We start from the raw sequence: 20,012 nt of genomic DNA on the forward strand, positions 1-20,012 counted from the left end.
CCAGTAGCCACTTTAAGTGCTTTAGTCAGTACTATACTGACCTCTTCACAACATCAAATTCCAAACTTCCACACCTTAAGTAGCACCCATAGGGTAACATGAATTTTCCAATTAATCACAATTATATCTTAAAAACCTAGGATGACAAATCGTTAACAAAAATACATTAATAAATATATACATATGTAAATAAAAAAGAAATATATGTGTGTGTCTGTATGTATGTATATATGTATATATATATATATATATATATATACATACACATACACACACACATATATAAATGTATATGTGCAAGGCACCATACCCTAACCACTTAATAAATCTTGTATTTAGCATAATTAAAAGACATTTAAATACTAATAAAAACTTAAAGGCATATAAACAATCTTTTGAGACAGTTATAAAGCAAGCTTTAAAATCCTTAATATGTTTAGCTTAATATTATTCAACATAACTGGAATGTGTTTAAAACAGACAGTGACTGTTTGAAAAAAGTAGGACAAAAAACTCTCATTGTATACAAAAAAGATTGTTGTTTAAAAAACATAACTGAAAGGCCATTAAAATTAAGTCAGGAAGGATGAATGAAAAAATGTGGACAATGCAGGCAGTGTAAGCACATTTTAGAAGGACCTGAGGTGACAGCCTACAATGCAAAACCATTACACTTGGACATGACTGTAATTGTCAGAGTATAGAGGCAGTATATCTTGCCAAGTGCCAGGTTTTTGAGGGTTTCTGTATTGGCAATACAAAATCTAAATTTAAGAAGAGGATCTACCAGCATCAATATGATGTATCTAAGGGTGAAGAGAACAACGCCTTGGCTAAACATATTAAGAAATTTGTCACACACACAAGTATAAATATATAGCTATTAATATGATAAATCTAGGACCAAGGAGTGGGCCACAGGATTTATATCTTGAATATAAAAAATTGAAGTGGCAACTGATGTGTAATGCCAATACACACACCCAGGCCTGAATTAAACTGTCTCCATTAGTTGTGTTTTAAAATTGAAAGCTGGGCTTGCTTTATAACTGTGTCAAAAGATTGCTTATATGTCTTTTTTAAGTTTTTATTATTAGCATGTAAATGTCTTTTAATTATGTTAAAGACAAGATTTATTAACTGGTTAGGGTATGGTGTCTTGCACATATACATTTATATACAGTGGATATAAAAAGTTTACCCACGCCTGTTAAAATGCCAGGTTTTTGTGATATAAAAAAAAATACCACCACAATAAATCATTTCAAAACCTTTCCTACCTTTAATGTGACCTATAACCTGTACAATTCAATTGAAAAACAAAAATCTGTTAGGGGAAAAAAATATAAAAAATAAAAAAACGTACAATACACTGGTTGCATAAGTGTTTCATTTTGAAGGCTCTTCACAACAGAAGCTCTAAGGCCACAGACAGAATAAGCATCAAGAACTCTCTCAAAGAAAATGATACATGCCTGTGGCAAAAATATACCCGAAGATAGTGCGGGTAACATCCTCCTTTAACCAGGATACAAGCTTGGGAATATGTCCAGCAAATACCCTTACTTCCAAAGGACGAACTCGAACTCTGACTCCCAGGTAGGTATCAACTGCTATATCAGGAATTCTAATGCAACAGTAATCCATACTAAAGCCATCTCATTCGAATATATCACTTATACTGGGTGTTGTATAAACAATTAACCAGTATAAATAAAGGACTGACAGCTCACAAAGAATAAGCAAGTATGACAAAATCACATGACACAATCCCACATGCAGTTATACCAAATTAGCTAACACTGCTGAAAATTAACTCCTAATGACAAAATCATATGACACAATCCCACATGCAGTTACACTGAATTAGCTAACACTGCTGAAAATTAACTCCTAATGACAAAATCACATGACACAATCCCACATGCAGTTATACCAAATTAGCTAACACTGCTGAAAATTAACTCCTAATGACAAAATCACATGACACAATCCCACATGCAGTTACACTGAATTAGCTAACACTGCTGAAAATGAACTCCTAATGACAAAATCACATGACACAATCCCACATGCAGTTATACCAAATTAGCTAACACTGCTGAAAATTAACTCCTAATGACAAAGTCATGTGACACAATCCCACATGCAGTTGCACTAAATTAGCTAACACTGCTGAAAATGAACTCCTAATGACAAAATCACATGACACAATCCCACATGCAGTTATACCAAATTAGCTAACACTGCTGAACATTAACTCCTAATGACAAAGTCATGTGACACAATCCCACATGCAGTTGCACTGAATTAGCTAACACTGCTGAAAATGAACTCCTAATGACAAAATCACATGACACAATCCCACATGCAGTTATACCAAATTAGCTAACACTGCTGAAAATTAACTCCTAATGACAAAATCATATGACACAATCCCACATGCAGTTACACTGAATTAGCTAACACTGCTGAAAATGAACTCCTAATGACAAAATCACATGACACAATCCCACATGCAGTTATACCAAATTAGCTAACACTGCTGAAAATTAACTCCTAATGACAAAGTCATGTGACACAATCCCACATGCAGTTGCACTGAATTAGCTAACACTGCTGAAAATTAACTCCTAATGACAAAATCATATGACACAATCCCACACGCAGTTACACTGAATTAGCTAACACTGCTGAAAATTAACTCCTAATGACAAAATCACATGACACAATCCCACATGCAGTTATACCAAATTAGCTAACACTGCTGAAAATTAACTCCTAATGACAAAATCACGACACAATCCCACATGCAGTTACTCTGAATTAGCTAACACTGCTGAAAATTAACTCCTAACAAAATCACGACACAATCCCACATGCAGTTACACTGAATTAGCTAACACTGCTGAAAATTAACTCCTATGACAAAATCACGACACAATCCCACATACAGTTACACTAAATTAGCAGTTACACTGAATTAGCTAACACTGCTGAAAATTAACTCCTAATGACAAAATCACATGACACAATCCCACATGCAGTTACACTGAATTAGCTAACACTGCTGAAAATTAACTCCTAATGACAAAATCACATGACACAATCCCACATGCAGTTACACTGAATTAGCTAACACTGCTGAAAATTAACTCCTAATGACAAAATCATATGACACAATCCCACATGCAGTTACACTGAATTAGCTAACACTGCTGAAAATTAACTCCTAATGACAAAATCATGACACAATCCCACACGCAGTTACACTGAATTAGCTAACACTGCTGAAAATTAACTCCTAATGACAAAATCATACGACACAATCCCACATGCAGTTACACTGAATTAGCTAACACTGCTGAAAATTAACTCCTAATGACAAAATCACATGACACAATCCCACATGCAGTTACACTGAATTAGCTAACACTGCTGAAAATTAACTCCTAATGACAAAATCACATGACACAATCCACATGCAGTTACACTGAATTAGCTAACACTGCTGAAAATCAACTCCTAATGACAAAATCATATGACACAATCCCACATGCAGTTACACTGAATTAGCTAACACTGCTGAAAATTAACTCCTAATGACAAAATCACGACACAATCCCACATGCAGTTACACTTAATTAGCTAACACTGCTGAAAATGAACTCCTAATGACAAAGTCATGTGACACAATCCCACATGCAGTTACACTGAATTAGCTAACACTGCTGAAAATGAACTCCTAATGACAAAGTCATGTGACACGATCCACATGCAGTTACACTGAATTAGCTAACACTGCTGAAAATGAACTCCTAATGACAAAGTCATGTGACACAATCCCACATGCAGTTACACTGAATTAGCTAACACTGCTGAAAATGAACTCCTAATGACAAAGTCATGTGACACAATCCCACATGCAGTTACACTGAATTAGCTAACACTGCTGAAAATTAACTCCTAATGACAAAATCATACGACACAATCCCACATGCAGTTATACCAAATTAGCTAACACTGCTGAAAATTAACTCCTACACAACCAAATGATCACATTTTTTTACTCCTCTCTGCACTATCCATTTAGCTCTGCCCTCCCACACAGTCAGTGTATCCATTCTTTCTCCTGGCTGGCAGCCCCTTAGCTCATTTACTACTGGGGATGAAAGCTCACCTACAAAGCAGTCAACCATGCTCTAGAGAATGGGGTTACACAGTTTTAGTCCCAGCCTCTCTTAACCACGTTTAGTCCTGCCCAAAGAATTGGAGTACAATGGACCTTTGGCATGTATATTCATGCCTCCTTGTACAACGTAATCAAATTGTCCTGTCCTCCTTGTCGCCTGCACTATCTATGTTAGCCCATCTCTACCAAGGCTTCAACCACAATTCAAACCTGGTATACCCGAGTCATAATTAGGGCTTTATCCCTTTACAATTAAAAAAAAAGCCAGGAAACTACATTAAAACCTTCCTGGCTCATATTAAACTTTTTCATCTCAATGAAAAACATCAGACTGTGAGGAATTACAAAATGACGCACTTTTAAACCCATTCACTACATCACACAACACATCAACAACAACTCTCTGATGCAGTAACAACCTGGCTAGGGCTTGAGCTTCACCCAAGGCATGTCACTTATATTTCACACCTGGGAATTCAACGTAGACAGACCAGCAAGATCGAAAAAAGTGCTGACTGAATGCATATTTTCATAATCTGGCTAGAACCCCATGCAAATAATGCATGCAAAGCTTTAGAAATCATGAATCAAAACTAAATTTTAAAGGGGTCTCAGTAGCAGCTTAAGAAAAAGTACAGTTGTGTACACTTACCATAAATGTAGATGTTCACTGTTGCAGTCCTGATTTGTGGGATTTCCTACTATGGAAGTCCTTGGCCATCCCGACTACCAGAGTAAAAATCTCCCCCCTCCTATGGCTGGCGGATGATCTACCCTGACGTCAGAATGCCTGGGTATAAAGGGGGCGAGCCAACACCATAACATCAGTTTTTTCTTCCCCCTTAGAAGATAGGAACTCCCAGGATGAACCATAAGCAAAGAACAAAGGTAGAAAAAGGGGCCTGCAGGGTAAACACCCAGGAGTCCGCTGGATAGTGCAGAAAAATGAAGCAGACTACTACTGTAGGCAAAAAGGTTCAAGGGGGGAGGAAAAGAAGACCGCAACAGTGAATACACTCTAACATCTACATTTACAGTAAGTGTACACAACTGTACTATGTTCTTCATGTTTCACTGTTGCAGTCCTGACTTGTGGAATGATTCCCGAAGATGAGATGAGGGTGGGAGGTAGATTATGGAGAAAAGAGGATGTCCTGTAAGATGGCAGTGCCAAATCCTGCTCCGACTTGGAGAAGGCTGATAAGTGGTCATGTTCGGTTAAGGTATGTATAGATGACCAGGTAGCAGCTTCCAAAATGTCTTTGGTAGGTACTCTTTTCAGGAAGGCAGCACAGGTAGAAGTGGCCCTAGAATAGTGAGTCCTTACATAATCAGGAGGCTTTTTGCAATGATGGCTGTAACAAATGGAAATAAGTGGGAGATCCACTTGGAGATAGTCTGTTTGGCAACTGGTTTCCCTTTAGAGCCAATGGCAAAAGACAGAGAGCTGGTCTGATTTTTCTGAAAGACTGAGTTCTGTCACGATAGCAGCTAAGTTGTCTGTGCACATCCAAGGAGTGAAGACTCAAACCCTGGTTCTCAGGCTGGCGGGATGAAGGTGGGCAAGTATATGGCAAGGATGTGTCCATGACCACCTTGGGCATTAAGGATGGATTAGTCCTAAGGGATACTCCCTATAGGTAGAATATGAGAAATGCTTCCACTGCCATGACAGCTTGCTACTCAGAGACCCTCCTAGCTGAGGTGATAGCCAATAAAACGGCAGTCTTCCAGGTTAAGAATTTTAAATCAGCAGATGCTGCAGGTTCAAAGGGGTGTAGCATCAGTTTTTCTAGAACAAAGTTGAGGTCCCATGGAGGTGTGAGTTGTCTCCTGGGAGGTCTGATGGGAACCATTCCCCTAAGGAAATGTTTCATCAGGGAGTGGGAGAAGAGAGGAGGAAGAGTAGGGATGTGGGCGGAAATGGCAGAGGCGTGAATCCTGATGGAAGAAAAGGACAGGCCTCTGTCCACGAGGTTAGCCATGTAATCCAAAATGGCAGAGATTCTGGTTGAGTTAGGATTGAGGCCTTGCTGCTAACACCAAAAGGAGAATCTTTTCCACTTGTCTGAGTATGATTTCCTAGTACTAGGCCTTCTAGCCTCTTTGAGAATGTTGAACTTTTCTGCTTAGGGTGTGCTCAGAGTAGTATTTTGGGGAATTATCCAGGCCGAGAGCTTAAGAATCTGCAGGTTGGGATGCACAAACCTCCCCTTGTCCTGAGTCAGAAGGTCCACACTCTGAGGTAACTGCCACGGATTGTCGTTGGCTAAACATATTAGCAGAGGACACCAGTGCTGCCTGGGCCAGTCTGGGGCTTTCAGGATGACCCTTGGGCCTTCTTCCCTGATTTTTAGGTGGACCCTTGGAAGAAGAGGTGGGGAGGAAATACATAAAGGAATAGGTAGCTTGAAAGGAAGGAGAAAGCATCGGTCCCTCCAGGCTGTGGGTAGTTTGCTCCTGGAGCAGAATCTTTGCAGTTGAGCATTTTCTTTGGTGGAAATGAGGTCTATTTGTGGGGATCCTCGTTTCTGGACTATACTGAGAAATGTTTGCCAATGCAGATGTCACTCATGAGGATCCATCAAGTTCCTGCTGATCTGCTAGAGTGTTTTGACTCCCTGGGAGGTAGTGTGCCATGAGGTACAACCCCAGAGAGTGAGCTGTCTCCCAGACCTGCATCACTAGTTGACAAACAGGGTGAGAGTGGGATCCCCCTTGTTTGTTTATGTACCACATGACTGTGGTGTTGTCTGTTTTGACAAGTAGGACCCCTGGTTTCCACTAATCTTTGAAAGTCACTAGGCCCTTTTACACTGCCATCAGTTCTTTCCAGTTTATGTGCTTGTGCCTGAACTGATCTTCCCATTTGCCCTGTGATTGAAGGTGTTGGAAGTGAGCCCCTCAGCCTCTCTCTGAAGCATCTGTAGTTAAACTTTGACCCTTAGGAATGACCCTTAATGAGAAACCATGGTTCATGGCACATGCCCGTGACCACCATGCAAATTCCTCCTTGATGAAAGGGACCAGTGGAACTTCTGTCTCCAGGGGCTGAGAGTGCTGGAACCACAGATTCTTGAGGTACCACGGGAGTTTCGTCATGTGTAGCCTGGCCAGAGGGATCATGAGGATACAAGATGCCATGTAGCCTAATGCTGTGAGGACTTCCCTGGCTGAGAGGTTCTGTCTCTGCATAATGTTTTTGAAATATTGAGTCAAGGAGACCTTTTCTGGCAGGAGGAATGCCTTTTGAAGCCAGGAATCCAAAACAGCCCCAAGGAAAACTATCCTGGTGGATGGGTCTGTGTTGGATTTGCAAAGATACATGGTGAATCCCAAGGAGATGAAGAGTGTATGAGTGAAGGCCAGATCCTTGAGGAGCTCTGACTGACTAGTGGGCTGAATGAGGCAGTTATCCAGACAGGGGTAAATCTGGATCCCTCTTGTTCTGCAAAAGGTGATCAGAGGAGCTAAACACTTTGTGAAGACACTGGGAGCAGTAGACAAGCCAAAGGGCAGTGCAGAGAATTGGAAGTGACTGGTACCTGCCCTGAAGCAAAGAAAACTTCTGCAAGATTCCTCTATAGGAATGTGCAAGTAAGCATGTTTTAGGTCTAAGGTGACCATTAAGGCCTGAGGGGCGATCATGGGAAGAAGATTTTGAAGAGTAAACATTTTGAATTTTGGCACTAGCAGAGACTGAGGGTGGACAGGTCTATGATAGGGTAACAACAACCTTCCTTTCTGGGAACTAGGAATAGCATTTGATAAGCTGGTACTGGTTTCACTGAGCCCTGTGAGCATATGTTGTGAATCTGAGAAAGGGCCTCTGCTCTTTGACTTTGTGGAACATCCGGGTAACCAGAACATCTTAATGGCTCTTTGAACATGAGCTTGTAACCCTCTGAGATAACTTTCAAAACCCACTTGTCTGAAGTAATGAGGGACCAGTTTTATTTGAACAGGGACACCCTTCCTCCTATCTTTTCTGGACAGGATGGGGGGGGGAGGAAGAGTCACTGCTGCTCTCTGCCAGGACCCTGTCGCCTACAACTCCCATGCCTAGGTGTTCATGAGGACAACTGCCTAGGCCTTTGTGATTGCTGCTGCCTTTGAGGCCTTTCGCTCACAGGCTGCCTCTGGCTCCTTTTTGATTGGGAGGGAAAGGACCAGTGCTTAGTGGGAAAACTCCTACTAAACCTAGGAGGCTGAACTTGGAGGAAGTCCTTGATAGTTTGCGTAGATTTTGCTTAATCTTCCATCTTTTTTTAGCACAGCCTCATCCTTTGGCCCAAAAAGGAAGTCCTTATCCAGGGGAGCATCTAGGACTGTGGATTTGACATGGTCTGGTAGGGACTGTTTCTTAAGTCAAGCATGCCTTCTAATGACAGAGCCAGATGCAGCAGCTTGGCTAGAGGCATCTATAGCATCACAGCCACAGCGTAATGAGTATCTAGTATGGAGCTGGAATGGTAAAGGTCCGACAATTCCTTGGAATCATATGAAACTGGCAGTTAAGGGCCCTCATGGCTACGGTACAGGAAGTGCAAACTTTTTTTTTTTTTTTTTTTACCAAACCTATCAAGGGCCCTGCTTTCTTTGTAAGTAGGTAAAGGGTTCTTTGAAGAGCTATCTCTTGCTCCCTTGGAGCCTGGAGTGACAACCTCTAGGTCAGCAGAGGAGATTTTGAAGAGGTATTCATGTGAATCCAGCACCCTGTAAAACTTGTCTGGCTTTCGAGGGGCTGGAGGTGGAGAGTCTGGGTTTAGGGAAGAGTCAAAAAAACATCCTGTACCACCTCCAGTACAGGAGGAATAGCCAAAGGTTTGTGTTCTGGGATCTCAAGGAACTCCATAACCCTCATTTTAGATTGTGGGTATTCTTGTTACTACCACTGGAATTGTTCCCTCATGGCATGGAGTGTTTCCCCATAAGTGATGTCTCCAAAAGGTGAAGCTGAATGTAGATTCTCCTCAGAATCTGAATCTTCAAAAGAAGTAAGGAAGGGACCCTCCTCAAAAATGGACTCCTCCTGGTCAGAATCCTGATCTGAATCAGGAGGTTCAGAGAAAACTTCAGAGGGTAGGATCCCTTTTCCTTTCCCTTGGGGAAGGCTCCAACAGGGGTTGCCTAGCTCTACTGAAGGAGATAAGGTCCTCAGCTATCCTCACCAGTTCTTGCTGATAACCCATTGAGTGGAGCCAGAAGGCCTAGACACAGGACTTGAGGTAGAGCCCTCCTTAGATGCATCTCTGGTCTTGGGCCTAGGTAAGTCTGCCATCCTGACACCAGTCTCCTTGTAAGGCAGAATCGACACAGGCTGACACCTCGAAGGAATGTCGCCAGTTCAAGATCCCGGACCAGACTGACTAACTGAAAACAAAGGGCTGTGTAGAAGTTGAGGGACCCAACAGCAAGTCGGACTCTGTAAGGGCCTTGACAGAGGCCTGCGCCACCACCTTGCTTTCCTCAGCAATAATGAGCCTTGTGGGACTGGCAGACAGTGAATGATTTTCGTCCAAGGCTCTAACCTTGGGTCTTTTTTCCTTGTCCTTACTACACTTAGGGAGCTAACTGGTGGACGCCATCGAGATTGCAGACTAAAATGCCTTGCTAAGATTTTGGCCCTACGCCTGAAAGTCTTAGAATTGAAAAGGGCACAAAAACAGCAACTATGGTTGTCATGACTTGGACCTAGACAGGTGACATACAAAGTATTAAAGTCTCGGTGTGGGATTTGATCACAGAGGAGACAATTGTTAACCTTATCCGACATGAGTTAAAGCAAGAAAAAATATTTCCCAATGGGGAACTTAGCTTTAGAAGACCTCTCTCTGTTGAGGACCGACCAATGCACTGAAACACTGCTTTGGGTTCCAACAGCAAGAAAAGACTGACGTCATGGCATTGGCTGGCTCCCTTTATACTAAAGCATTCAGACATCAGGGTACGGCGTCCACCAGCCTCAGCAGGAGGGAGACATTTACTCTGGTAGTCAGACCGGCTTCCACAGCAGGAAATCCCACAAGTCAGGTCTGCAACAGTGAAACACAAAGAACATGGGGCATTTCTGTGTGACCTTATGTCTCCTGAGCATCTAACTGCTTTAATAGAACTTCCAACTGTTAACTAAAAAATTGCAAAATACAAGTAAGACATTTGTAAGCACCAAAGGCCAATAATTAGCATCACTTAAGTACGATTCTTTACTTGCAACCAAGGGGGAAAAAACATCTAAAATGGCTTATTTTAAAGTTTCTAGAAAAATGGCATAAAGCAAAATACTTCAGTTACCACCACCAATATTACATCTGTAAACCTATTAAGGTTAACTAATAAGCTGTACATGAAATCACGCCTATGGAATACATTACTGAAAGCATGCCGATTGATACATTACTGAAATCACGCCTATGGAATACATTAATGAAAGCATGCTGATGGAATATACTGAAAGCATGCCAATGGAATACATTACTGAAATCACGCCTATGGAATACATTACTGAAAGCACGCCGATGGAATACATTACTGAAATCATGTCTATGGAATACATTACTGAAATCATGTCTATGGAATATATTACTGAAAGCATGCCGATGGAATACATTACTGAAATCATGCCTATGGACTATATTACTGAAAGCATGCCGATGGAATACATTACTGAAAGCACGCCTATGGAATACATTACTGAAAGCATGCCAATGGAATACATTACTGAAAGCACGCCGATGGAATACATTACTGAAAGCATGCCGATGGAATACATTACTGAAAGCACGCCTATGGAATACATTACTGAAAGCATGCCGATGGAATACATTACTGAAAGCACGCCGATGGAATACATTACTGAAAGCATGCCGATGGAATACATTACTGAAAGCATGCCGATGGAATACATTACTGAAAGCACGCCTATGGAATACATTTCTGAAAGCATGCCGATGGAATACATTACTGAAAGCATGCCGATGGAATACATTACTGAAAGCATGCCGATGGAATACAATACTGAAAGCATGCCGATGGAATACATTACTGAAAGCATGTCGATGGAATACATTACTGAAAGCATGCCGATGGAATACAATACTGAAAGCATGCCGATGGAATACATTACTGAAAGCACGCTGATGGAATACATTACTGAAAGCACGCTGATGGAATACATTACTGAAAGCACGCTGATGGAATACATTACTGAAATCATGCCTATGGAATATATTACTGAAAGCATGCCGATGGAATACATTACTGAAAGCATGCCGATGGAATACATTACTGAAAGCACGCCTATGGAATACATTACTGAAAGCACGCCGATGGAATACATTACTGAAAGCACGCTGATGGAATACATTACTGAAAGCATGCCGATGGAATACATTACTGAAAGCATGCCGATGGAATACATTACTGAAAGCATGCCGATGGAATACATTACTGAAAGCATACCGATGGAATACATTACTGAAAGCACGCCGATGGAATACATTACTGAAAGCACGCCTATGGAATACATTACTGAAAGCACGCCTATGGAATACATTACTGAAAGCACGCCTATGGAATACAGGTACACAATTGGTTCAGACTGATTTGATTAGCTATGCTTCAATTTTGATTAATTCCCTAGTTTTATTTATAGTAACCGACTTCTCCAGTTTGTCACTCTAAGTAAGTCTTTTTTTTAGACGAAAGCACTCAGTTGTGTTTATTTATTAAAGTTCAACTAAAGTTTATGGGTTCAGTTGACTTGTGGTGTTTTTTGTTACTACTAGAACTCTTAAAATACCACAAAGATATGTAGCAATGCTAACACACTATTAACAATGAAAAGGATGGAAAACTGTGGCAAAAGAAATGAATTGACAAATATCTTAAACCCTACTTTTATCCAGATTAAATATATACAGATCAACAGAAAGTTATGTAAAAGTTAAAGATGAGGTTGAGCACTTGTCTACTACCAAGACTGAGCTGCTTTCATGAAAGCAGCAAATGACATCTGAGGTAGCTAGAGGGACAGGAGGATTATGGGAATGAAGAATTCTTAAAGGGGCTGGAGGCTAGGGCACTCTCTCTGCTGGATCAGATCTGCCCATATGTCGGATTGGACAGATGGAATGCAGAGGATGTATAGATTTCTTCTTGCTTGTTTTCTTTTCCGAATCATTATGATTTGAACTCTTTTTCTGTCTTTTTATTATTCAATCACTTCACACACACACACACACACACACACACACACACACACACATATATATATATATATATATATATATATATATATATGTATACATTTATACACACACACACACACACACACACACACACACACACACACACACACACACACGCACAAGCACACAAATGTATTTTCATATTTCTGAAGGAAGCAAAACCTAAAAACTAAACCAGATTATACTTCTATACACAAAGCCAAGGCCAGGATGGTTGCAAGCTACTGTGTGTTAACAGACATTTTTCCTGGCACAGATCTGATGCGATACACAACTTAAAGCATAAAAATTTTAAATATAAAATCAACTTACTTTTTCTGTAATTTTCTTGTTTTCTCTGTCTGCCCTCCCAACTTGCTAACTCCTAAGGCATCCGGAGAATTTTCTGCTTCGGGAGTACCAGCTACAAAAAGTAAACATTAAAGTCAAGAGGAATTTATACAAAACTACTTCCAAATTGCAGGGATACTATACTTATGGGTGGCAAGGAACAAAGCTGTATTTATATGCTGATGTTGGCTTTAAAACAATATGAAAGTGAGTGAGCTGCAAAGCACTCCGTTTCTGAAAAAGCTCCAAACATCCTTATATGTGTAGAGTTGGTGCAGTATTTCCTTGTCAGCAAGCCATGACTATAAAAAGGGAAAAGCACACTTGGTATACATACACACAAACTACATTAACTGAGTCCACCAGCAAATGTAGACAGGTTAAACAGACCGCACTTGCACACAGCCGCCAAAACTGGTCTATGCTCCTCAGCTGCTGTACTGCTAGTTTTACAGTCCTTTCCACAGTCTTGCTTCCCAGTATAGATGTAAAATGCAGTTGAGATACTAGAAAAAAAAAAAACACTGCCCTAAGAGCAACTCTCTTTACGCAGCTACATGGCTTCTGTGTGCACATGACTTTTAACTTTAAGCCTTTATGGGTATATTCAGGCCAATAAAGTCACACACCACTAGCAATATACATTACATGTTTTGTTTTGTTTTGTTTTGTTTTTTGACTTTGTCAGTACAGCATAAGTGGAATTGGCTATACTTTAGAAGCACAGAACTTAAAATCAAACCTAAAGTCCAAAAACTTTTAGGTGCCTGCAAAATATCCAAAACACTCAAACCAAAGGGTAAAAAGTCAAATACAAACCATCCAGCAAAAACTGCAAGAAAGACACAGCAAAGCTACAATCTTCATTGTGTAATACCACAAACGTCCTGTAGTGAATGTGTCACTGAAGCACTCATTAAGTCCTTAAGGGGTTATTTGCATATATCCCATGGGCCTCTAATCCAGGAGATTTAAGGCATTACACAGTGACAACTCTAGCTTGGCTGAGTATCTCTTGCAGTTTTTACTGAATAGTTTGTCTGTGTGACCTTTTTTTCCCTTTAGTTTGGTTATTTCTTAGACATTTGAGCCCGTACCACCCACCAGTAAGACAGGTCAATAAATGATGACATGACAGACTTAAGAATACTTCTGTATGCCTTTCTGTATGACAGATGCTTAAAAGCTATTACAAATTAGGGACTTCAGGTGATTTCTCTTTTTAAGATTTGCTCCAAACCTAGGCTACAAAAAAATTATGTATGACTGGCAATATCAGCAAAGAAAATGTGTCAATAACAAAACAATTATGCGAGTACAGCCAAATGGTATTTTCTTTTCTAGCTAGTTGTCAAAGTTATCAATGACCTGTAAGAGTTGGACAATATAGAAGGCATCTCCTAAGGTCAGGGAGAAAAGAGGACAGCTGGATCAGGAGGGTGCAGAGGCTCAATCTGAAGTCCCCCGCTAGTACCCAAAGAGTATGCATGATGGCCAAGAAAACTGAGCTCTGTTGAGTTGTACCAAAATACCAATGTAACAAGACAAGTGTCCTATAACTGACAATGTTCAGTTTTAACAGTGAAATAAATTAATTTGATACAGGGTAGCAATGAAGGATGATTCAGAGCTTCAGACTTCTTATCCTTCAGAAAAATGCATTCTAACACAAAGCCTGTTATACTAGGAACTTTTTAAGTTTATAAAAGCAATAATTCAAATCTGTCCCCATTTTTGGTCCTTTGTCCCACCATTACTTTGGCTTTGTCCAGATTTCTTGCATTAAGAGGTTGAGATGTATGGTTTGACGTCTAGTGGGACAGTAAACCCTCCTGAATGGGCAAACCTGACAGAAGCTGTCCTAAGCTTCACACAATACTGCCTACTTGCTGACTATGCACATCACAAGTAGCATGTGCTCAGCAGGGCTCATACCTGTAGGTGCAACAACCAGGGCTCCCACTAGGTGTCACCAAACTGGTTAGTCACAGCTGCTTCCCTTCATCTAGGATGGCTAAGCCAATGTGGGCTACTCACTCCCATCATCCCGGCATAGACCCACCAGCTCCTGAGCCTCTAATCTAAGACAGATTGTCCTGGTGGCAGTCAGGACTTCTTTCCTTTTCAACACAGGGCTGGTGCCTGGCAGCTACATTTCTTAGACACACTACTGCTGCTCCAAATCATTCAGGCAGGGCTCCGAGGTGACCTTCTTTGGTACGAAGGAAGCTACTCTTGGTCACCTTCAAAGTGTTAATGTTATTTTCTTTTTTTCCTGTTGACCTGTATACTCTTTTTACTGCTAAATGCACAATGTTTTTTCCAAACCTTTACACATTTCATGCATGCTGTATAGATCACTGTTCTATGGTGGTTGATCACTTAGAACAGCTGACATGCACGTCTTGTGAAATACAACCCAGTGTTATCTGTAAAAGAAAGATGCCATCTAGGCAAATCCAGCTCCAAACTGAGGGTAAGAGAGGGCCAGCATAGTGTAAACAGTGTCTCCCAAATGTAAACTGTTAACAGTAACTATGTACAACTTACAGAATCACACACTAAAGCAAAACTATATTCTACATTTTATTATACAAGAACACAGCCACCTATCAGAAGGCTTTATCACAAGCATATCACCAGAAGATCAACAGCAAAATTTCAGTTTTCAGTCAGAAATGGAAGAACAAAAACAAACCCTGGACAAGACAGTGGCTCTGGGCCACTATCTTCTTATCATAAGGTTTAGAATCAAATTCAAGAAAACCCTCTGGGTCAACTAGATGGACACTCAACAACATTCTGTTTGAATATGCAACTGAACTAACCACTTAGAAGATTAGACCTTGTAGGTAGAGTGCTTGAAGAACTGTGTCCTGGATGGGCCATTGATTTTTGAAGCTGGTGTACATTATGACAAGCTCTTAAATGGCCCCTAGCGAGCCACGAGTTTTATATTCCTTACAATGAACTAAGTTTGCTAAAGACAGTTTCCTGGGAGCAGAGGCCAGGAGAAGTGGCTGCGCCAGTAGTAGGAGCAGGTTTCTGGAGCAGTCTGTTGCCCAATTCCTAATGTCAGAACAGTCAGAACTGTCTGTTGCCCGAGCCATAATATCAGAACAGTCAGAGTATTTGGTGAATACAAGCCTCAGTTTTACTTTATCATGGACATGGTGTTGCCTGTTTCTGGATTGGACTTTCTAGTCTGTGGAAAAAGTCATGCCAGTTTAAATCTCAGAGCAGGGAACTACAGCTGAGCTGTACAGACAGTCCAGACTGTTACAAAGTTTACCACAGTGGAATAATAAGAATGGGTATCATACACAGCAGGATTTGATGTATGGAAAGACGCATTACTCAGATGTTTCTGGATTTTTATTCCCAAATGTTTTAAAAGTTTCATTCAGTAGAAGCACGATGCTTATCAGTTGAACAGTAAAGTAGGATGTATGACAGCCATTCTAAAAGTATATACACAAGGGCAGCCTCTCACAGCTAAGCTATTAGATAATTTCAAAATCACCATCTCAGATAAGTTAATGGAACAAAGCAAACACTTTAAGCTTGCATTTCAGATCATATATCAAAGGTCAGGCAGGGACATGCAAAAACCAGAAATACAAAAACAGTCAATACATTGCTTCTTAGAGCAAGTAAAAGGGGTCCCAAGAGGATATTAAATGCATTTATGAGGAAAATTCATATACCCTCACGAATCTGGTACAAAAAACTAATGAGGGGACGAACTAGGGCCAATGATGGGGCATTATACTCGCACCATATCTTTGCACTAGGAGAAGGGGGTGAGCCATTTGAGGTAATCAGTAAAGTAAAACACCATGAAAGGCAACAGTGGTGTGACCAACCACCAGAAGAAAGAGCTGCATCAGCACCGCCACCTCCTGCTTCTGTATCTGCAGCACTGGGATCAAATACAGGTAATGAACAAAAGGTACCAACATGTTTTTTTCTGTAAAACAAATAGGGCATCTTAAGCAAGATTGTGATCATTACAAGGCTTGGTGTAAAAGAAAGGAAGAACAGGGTGTGTTTTTAAAAACAGAGCCAAAAAAAATTCAAAGGACAAGTCAGAAAAACAAGTCAATGCACAGAGACCTTACAATATTGGTAAAGACAGCTATAAGGGTCATCAATTCACAGGAAAAGGGGAAGTATGCCCATAGATTTTCAGGCAGCATTGCCTGTAAATCCAAAATACTTAGAAGAGCAAGCACAGGAAACAGCTAGGTGGGCAGTTACATAAACAAATTGAAAAATCTAAATATGTAGATCACTCAGAAACAGAGGACGACAAACAAAAGCATGCAGTGTGCCATACTGCAGCTGACAATAAAAGTGAGGATGAGTGGATTCTCTTACAATAGGGGGTGTGCCCCCCCACCCTGGTATCTTTCTTGACTACCTTTAAAAACGTCAGAGATGGACGACCACTGATTGATATCTTGGTGGAGGGGTCACTATAGCAAAATGTCTTATTCGACACAGGAGCAGAGTATCTGTCACAAACAGACAGTTACCTGTAAATCCTACACAAAAGGTTTACATTTCTTCATTTAATGGCACAGGATGCTATGCAGTAAGTAGCCAAGATGTAAACATAACATTTCACCAAGAAGGATAGACATGGAAAGGTGCATTTATAATGCATCCATCTTGTTCAACTACCATTACTGGTATGGCTATTTTAGGACCTTTGGACACAGTAATTGATCTACCCAACAGTATTAACAGGGGAGGGAGAGGTAACTGCAGTTTGCTGTGTAATCTCCCTACCTGAAATACCTGATAAGCCTACAGGGCATGTAAATAGAGACAGTGAGGATGTGTGGCAACATTTACAACAACAATTTCCAAACCTGCGGTCCAAGGGACCCAGTGACTGTGGGAAGTTGGAAATGATAGTGGGAGTAAGTAGTGATCAGGATTACATACCTCCTTTTCAAAAACATTAATTAATAATGTACTGATAATGATACATTATATGATGAACTTAACCAGTTTAACACTAGACTAATGTCCAGGGGCTATCAACAAACGGAGGTTGATTGGATAATTCAAGAAGTGATAGGTTCTAGGGAAACAGAGGCTGCACCCTGGTTTTCCTCTAAAGGAACATTGAATAGGCATAAAAAGAAATGTAACAGGAGGCAAGCGGCTAGTGGATATAAGAGTAAGGTTCCTTTGTGTGTCACATATAGTAGTGATATAAAATGGGTCCAAGATGTTTTCTTCTTCTTCTTTCGGCTTTTCTCAGTAATTAGGAATAATTGGAAAATTCTTCAATCAAACTGATGATTCACTCAGAGCTATAGTGGGAGAATGCCCAGATTTTATTTTTAAGAGAAATAAAAATTTAAAGCAGATTTTATGTGACAAGCAGCCCAAAATGAATAATAACAATTTTAGTAGAACTGGAACCCTCCCATGCCAGTGATGGAAGGCTTGTAAATATATTAATAGGAAACCCAATTTTATTCATCCTATTACAGGAAAATAATATGTCTTTAAAGTTAAGGCCACATGCCTGACCATGAATATTGTTTATTTAGTGATGTGCAGTTGTTGTCCCTCATTCTATGTGGGGAAGATGAACTGCAGATTCAAGGATAGGATCTTGAGGCACCTGTCAGCTGTTAGAGTGAAAGATAAGAAAAATGCACTTTCCCTACACATAGAGAAATATCCAGGACATGGTTTCACATTTCAAGCTTTACAACTGATAAGTGAGGATGGTTGGAAGGGTATCTGGCTATAAAGAATATAGTGAAACAATGTGGGTTATTGAAATGGGGGCTAACAGATATCCGGTACTTAATGGTGTTGCACCTTTAAAACCCATTTTAAGTAGGCGTAGACCCTATATTCAGAAATATTGATGCTTAATTGTTTTATTGTTTTTAAAGTTTGATTGGAGACTTTATATTTAAATATCAAGTCATTATATCTGAAGAAGGGTCTTGTACATGCAAGCGCTGACATCTTTTGTACAATAAATTATACTTGGTTTTAGCCTGGTGGACTGTGGATGATTTTTGCTCTTATTTAAGCAATTCCTGCTAAAACCATGACAGCAAAGGCAACAGCAAAAGCTTTATGGAAAAGTATTTTCTGTCATTGGGGATGGCCAAGAATTATAAAATCAGACAATGGTCCACAGTTTGTTAGTGACCATTGGGGATGGCCAAGAACGATAGAATCAGACAATGGTCCGCAGTTTGTTAGTGACCATTGGGGATGGCCAAGAATTATAGAATCAGACAATGGTCCACAGTTTGTTAGTGACCATTGGGGATGGCCAAGAATTATAAAATCAGACAATGGTCCGCAGTTTGTTAGTGACCACTGGGGATGGCCAAGAATTATAAAATCAGACAATGGTCTGCAGTTTGTTAGTGACCATTGGGGATGGCCAAGAATTATAAAATCAGACAATGGTCCACAGTTTGTTAGTGACCATTGGGGATGGCCAAGAATTATAAAATCAGACAATGGTCCACAGTTTGTTAGTGACCATTGGGGATGGCCAAGAATTATAAAATCAGACAATGGTCCACAGTTTGTTAGTGACCATTGGGGATGGCCAAGAATTATAAAATCAGACAATGGTCCACAGTTTGTTAGTGACCATTGGGGATGGCCAAGAATTATAAAATCAGATAATGGTCCACAGTTTGTTAGTGACCATTGGGGATGGCCAAGAATTATAAAATCAGACAATGGTCCACAGTTTGTTAGTGACCATTGGGGATGGCCAAGAATTATAAAATCAGACAATGGTCCACAGTTTGTTAGTGACCATTGGGGATGGCCAAGAATGATAGAATCAGACAATGGTCCACAGTTTGTTAGTGACCATTGGGGATGGCCAAGAATTATAAAATCAGACAATGGTCCACAGTTTGTTAGTGACCACTGGGGATGGCCAAGAATTATAAAATCAGACAATGGTCCACAGTTTGTTAGTGACCATTGGGGATGGCCAAGAATTATAAAATCAGACAATGGTCCACAGTTTGTTAGTGACCATTGGGGATGGCCAAGAATGATAGAATCAGACAATGGTCCACAGTTTGTTAGTGACCATTGGGGATGGCCAAGAATTATAAAATCAGACAATGGTCCACAGTTTGTTAGTGACCATTGGGGATGGCCAAAAATTATAAAATCAGACAATGGTCCACAGTTTGTTAGTGACCATTGGGGATGGCCAAGAATTATAA

At 40.4% G+C, this 20,012-nt stretch overlaps 1 protein-coding gene across 1 annotated transcript in view; it reads right to left on the reverse strand.

The window, feature by feature from the left end:
• The window catches only part of PPFIA1 (PTPRF interacting protein alpha 1), a 2,891,353-nt gene that overhangs the window by 833,887 nt on the left and 2,037,454 nt on the right, over positions 1–20,012 (reverse strand). Inside the window, exon 21 of the mRNA XM_044082514.1 lies at positions 12,754–12,844. Within this exon, the coding sequence (XP_043938449.1) occupies positions 12,754–12,844 (91 nt within the window). The remainder of the gene's footprint in view (positions 1–12,753; positions 12,845–20,012) is intronic.

The sequence above is a fragment of the Protopterus annectens genome, chromosome 9.part0 (assembly GCF_019279795.1).
Source record: "Protopterus annectens isolate FY-2018-M chromosome 9.part0, PAN1.0, whole genome shotgun sequence".
Lineage (NCBI taxonomy): Eukaryota > Metazoa > Chordata > Ceratodontiformes > Protopteridae > Protopterus > Protopterus annectens.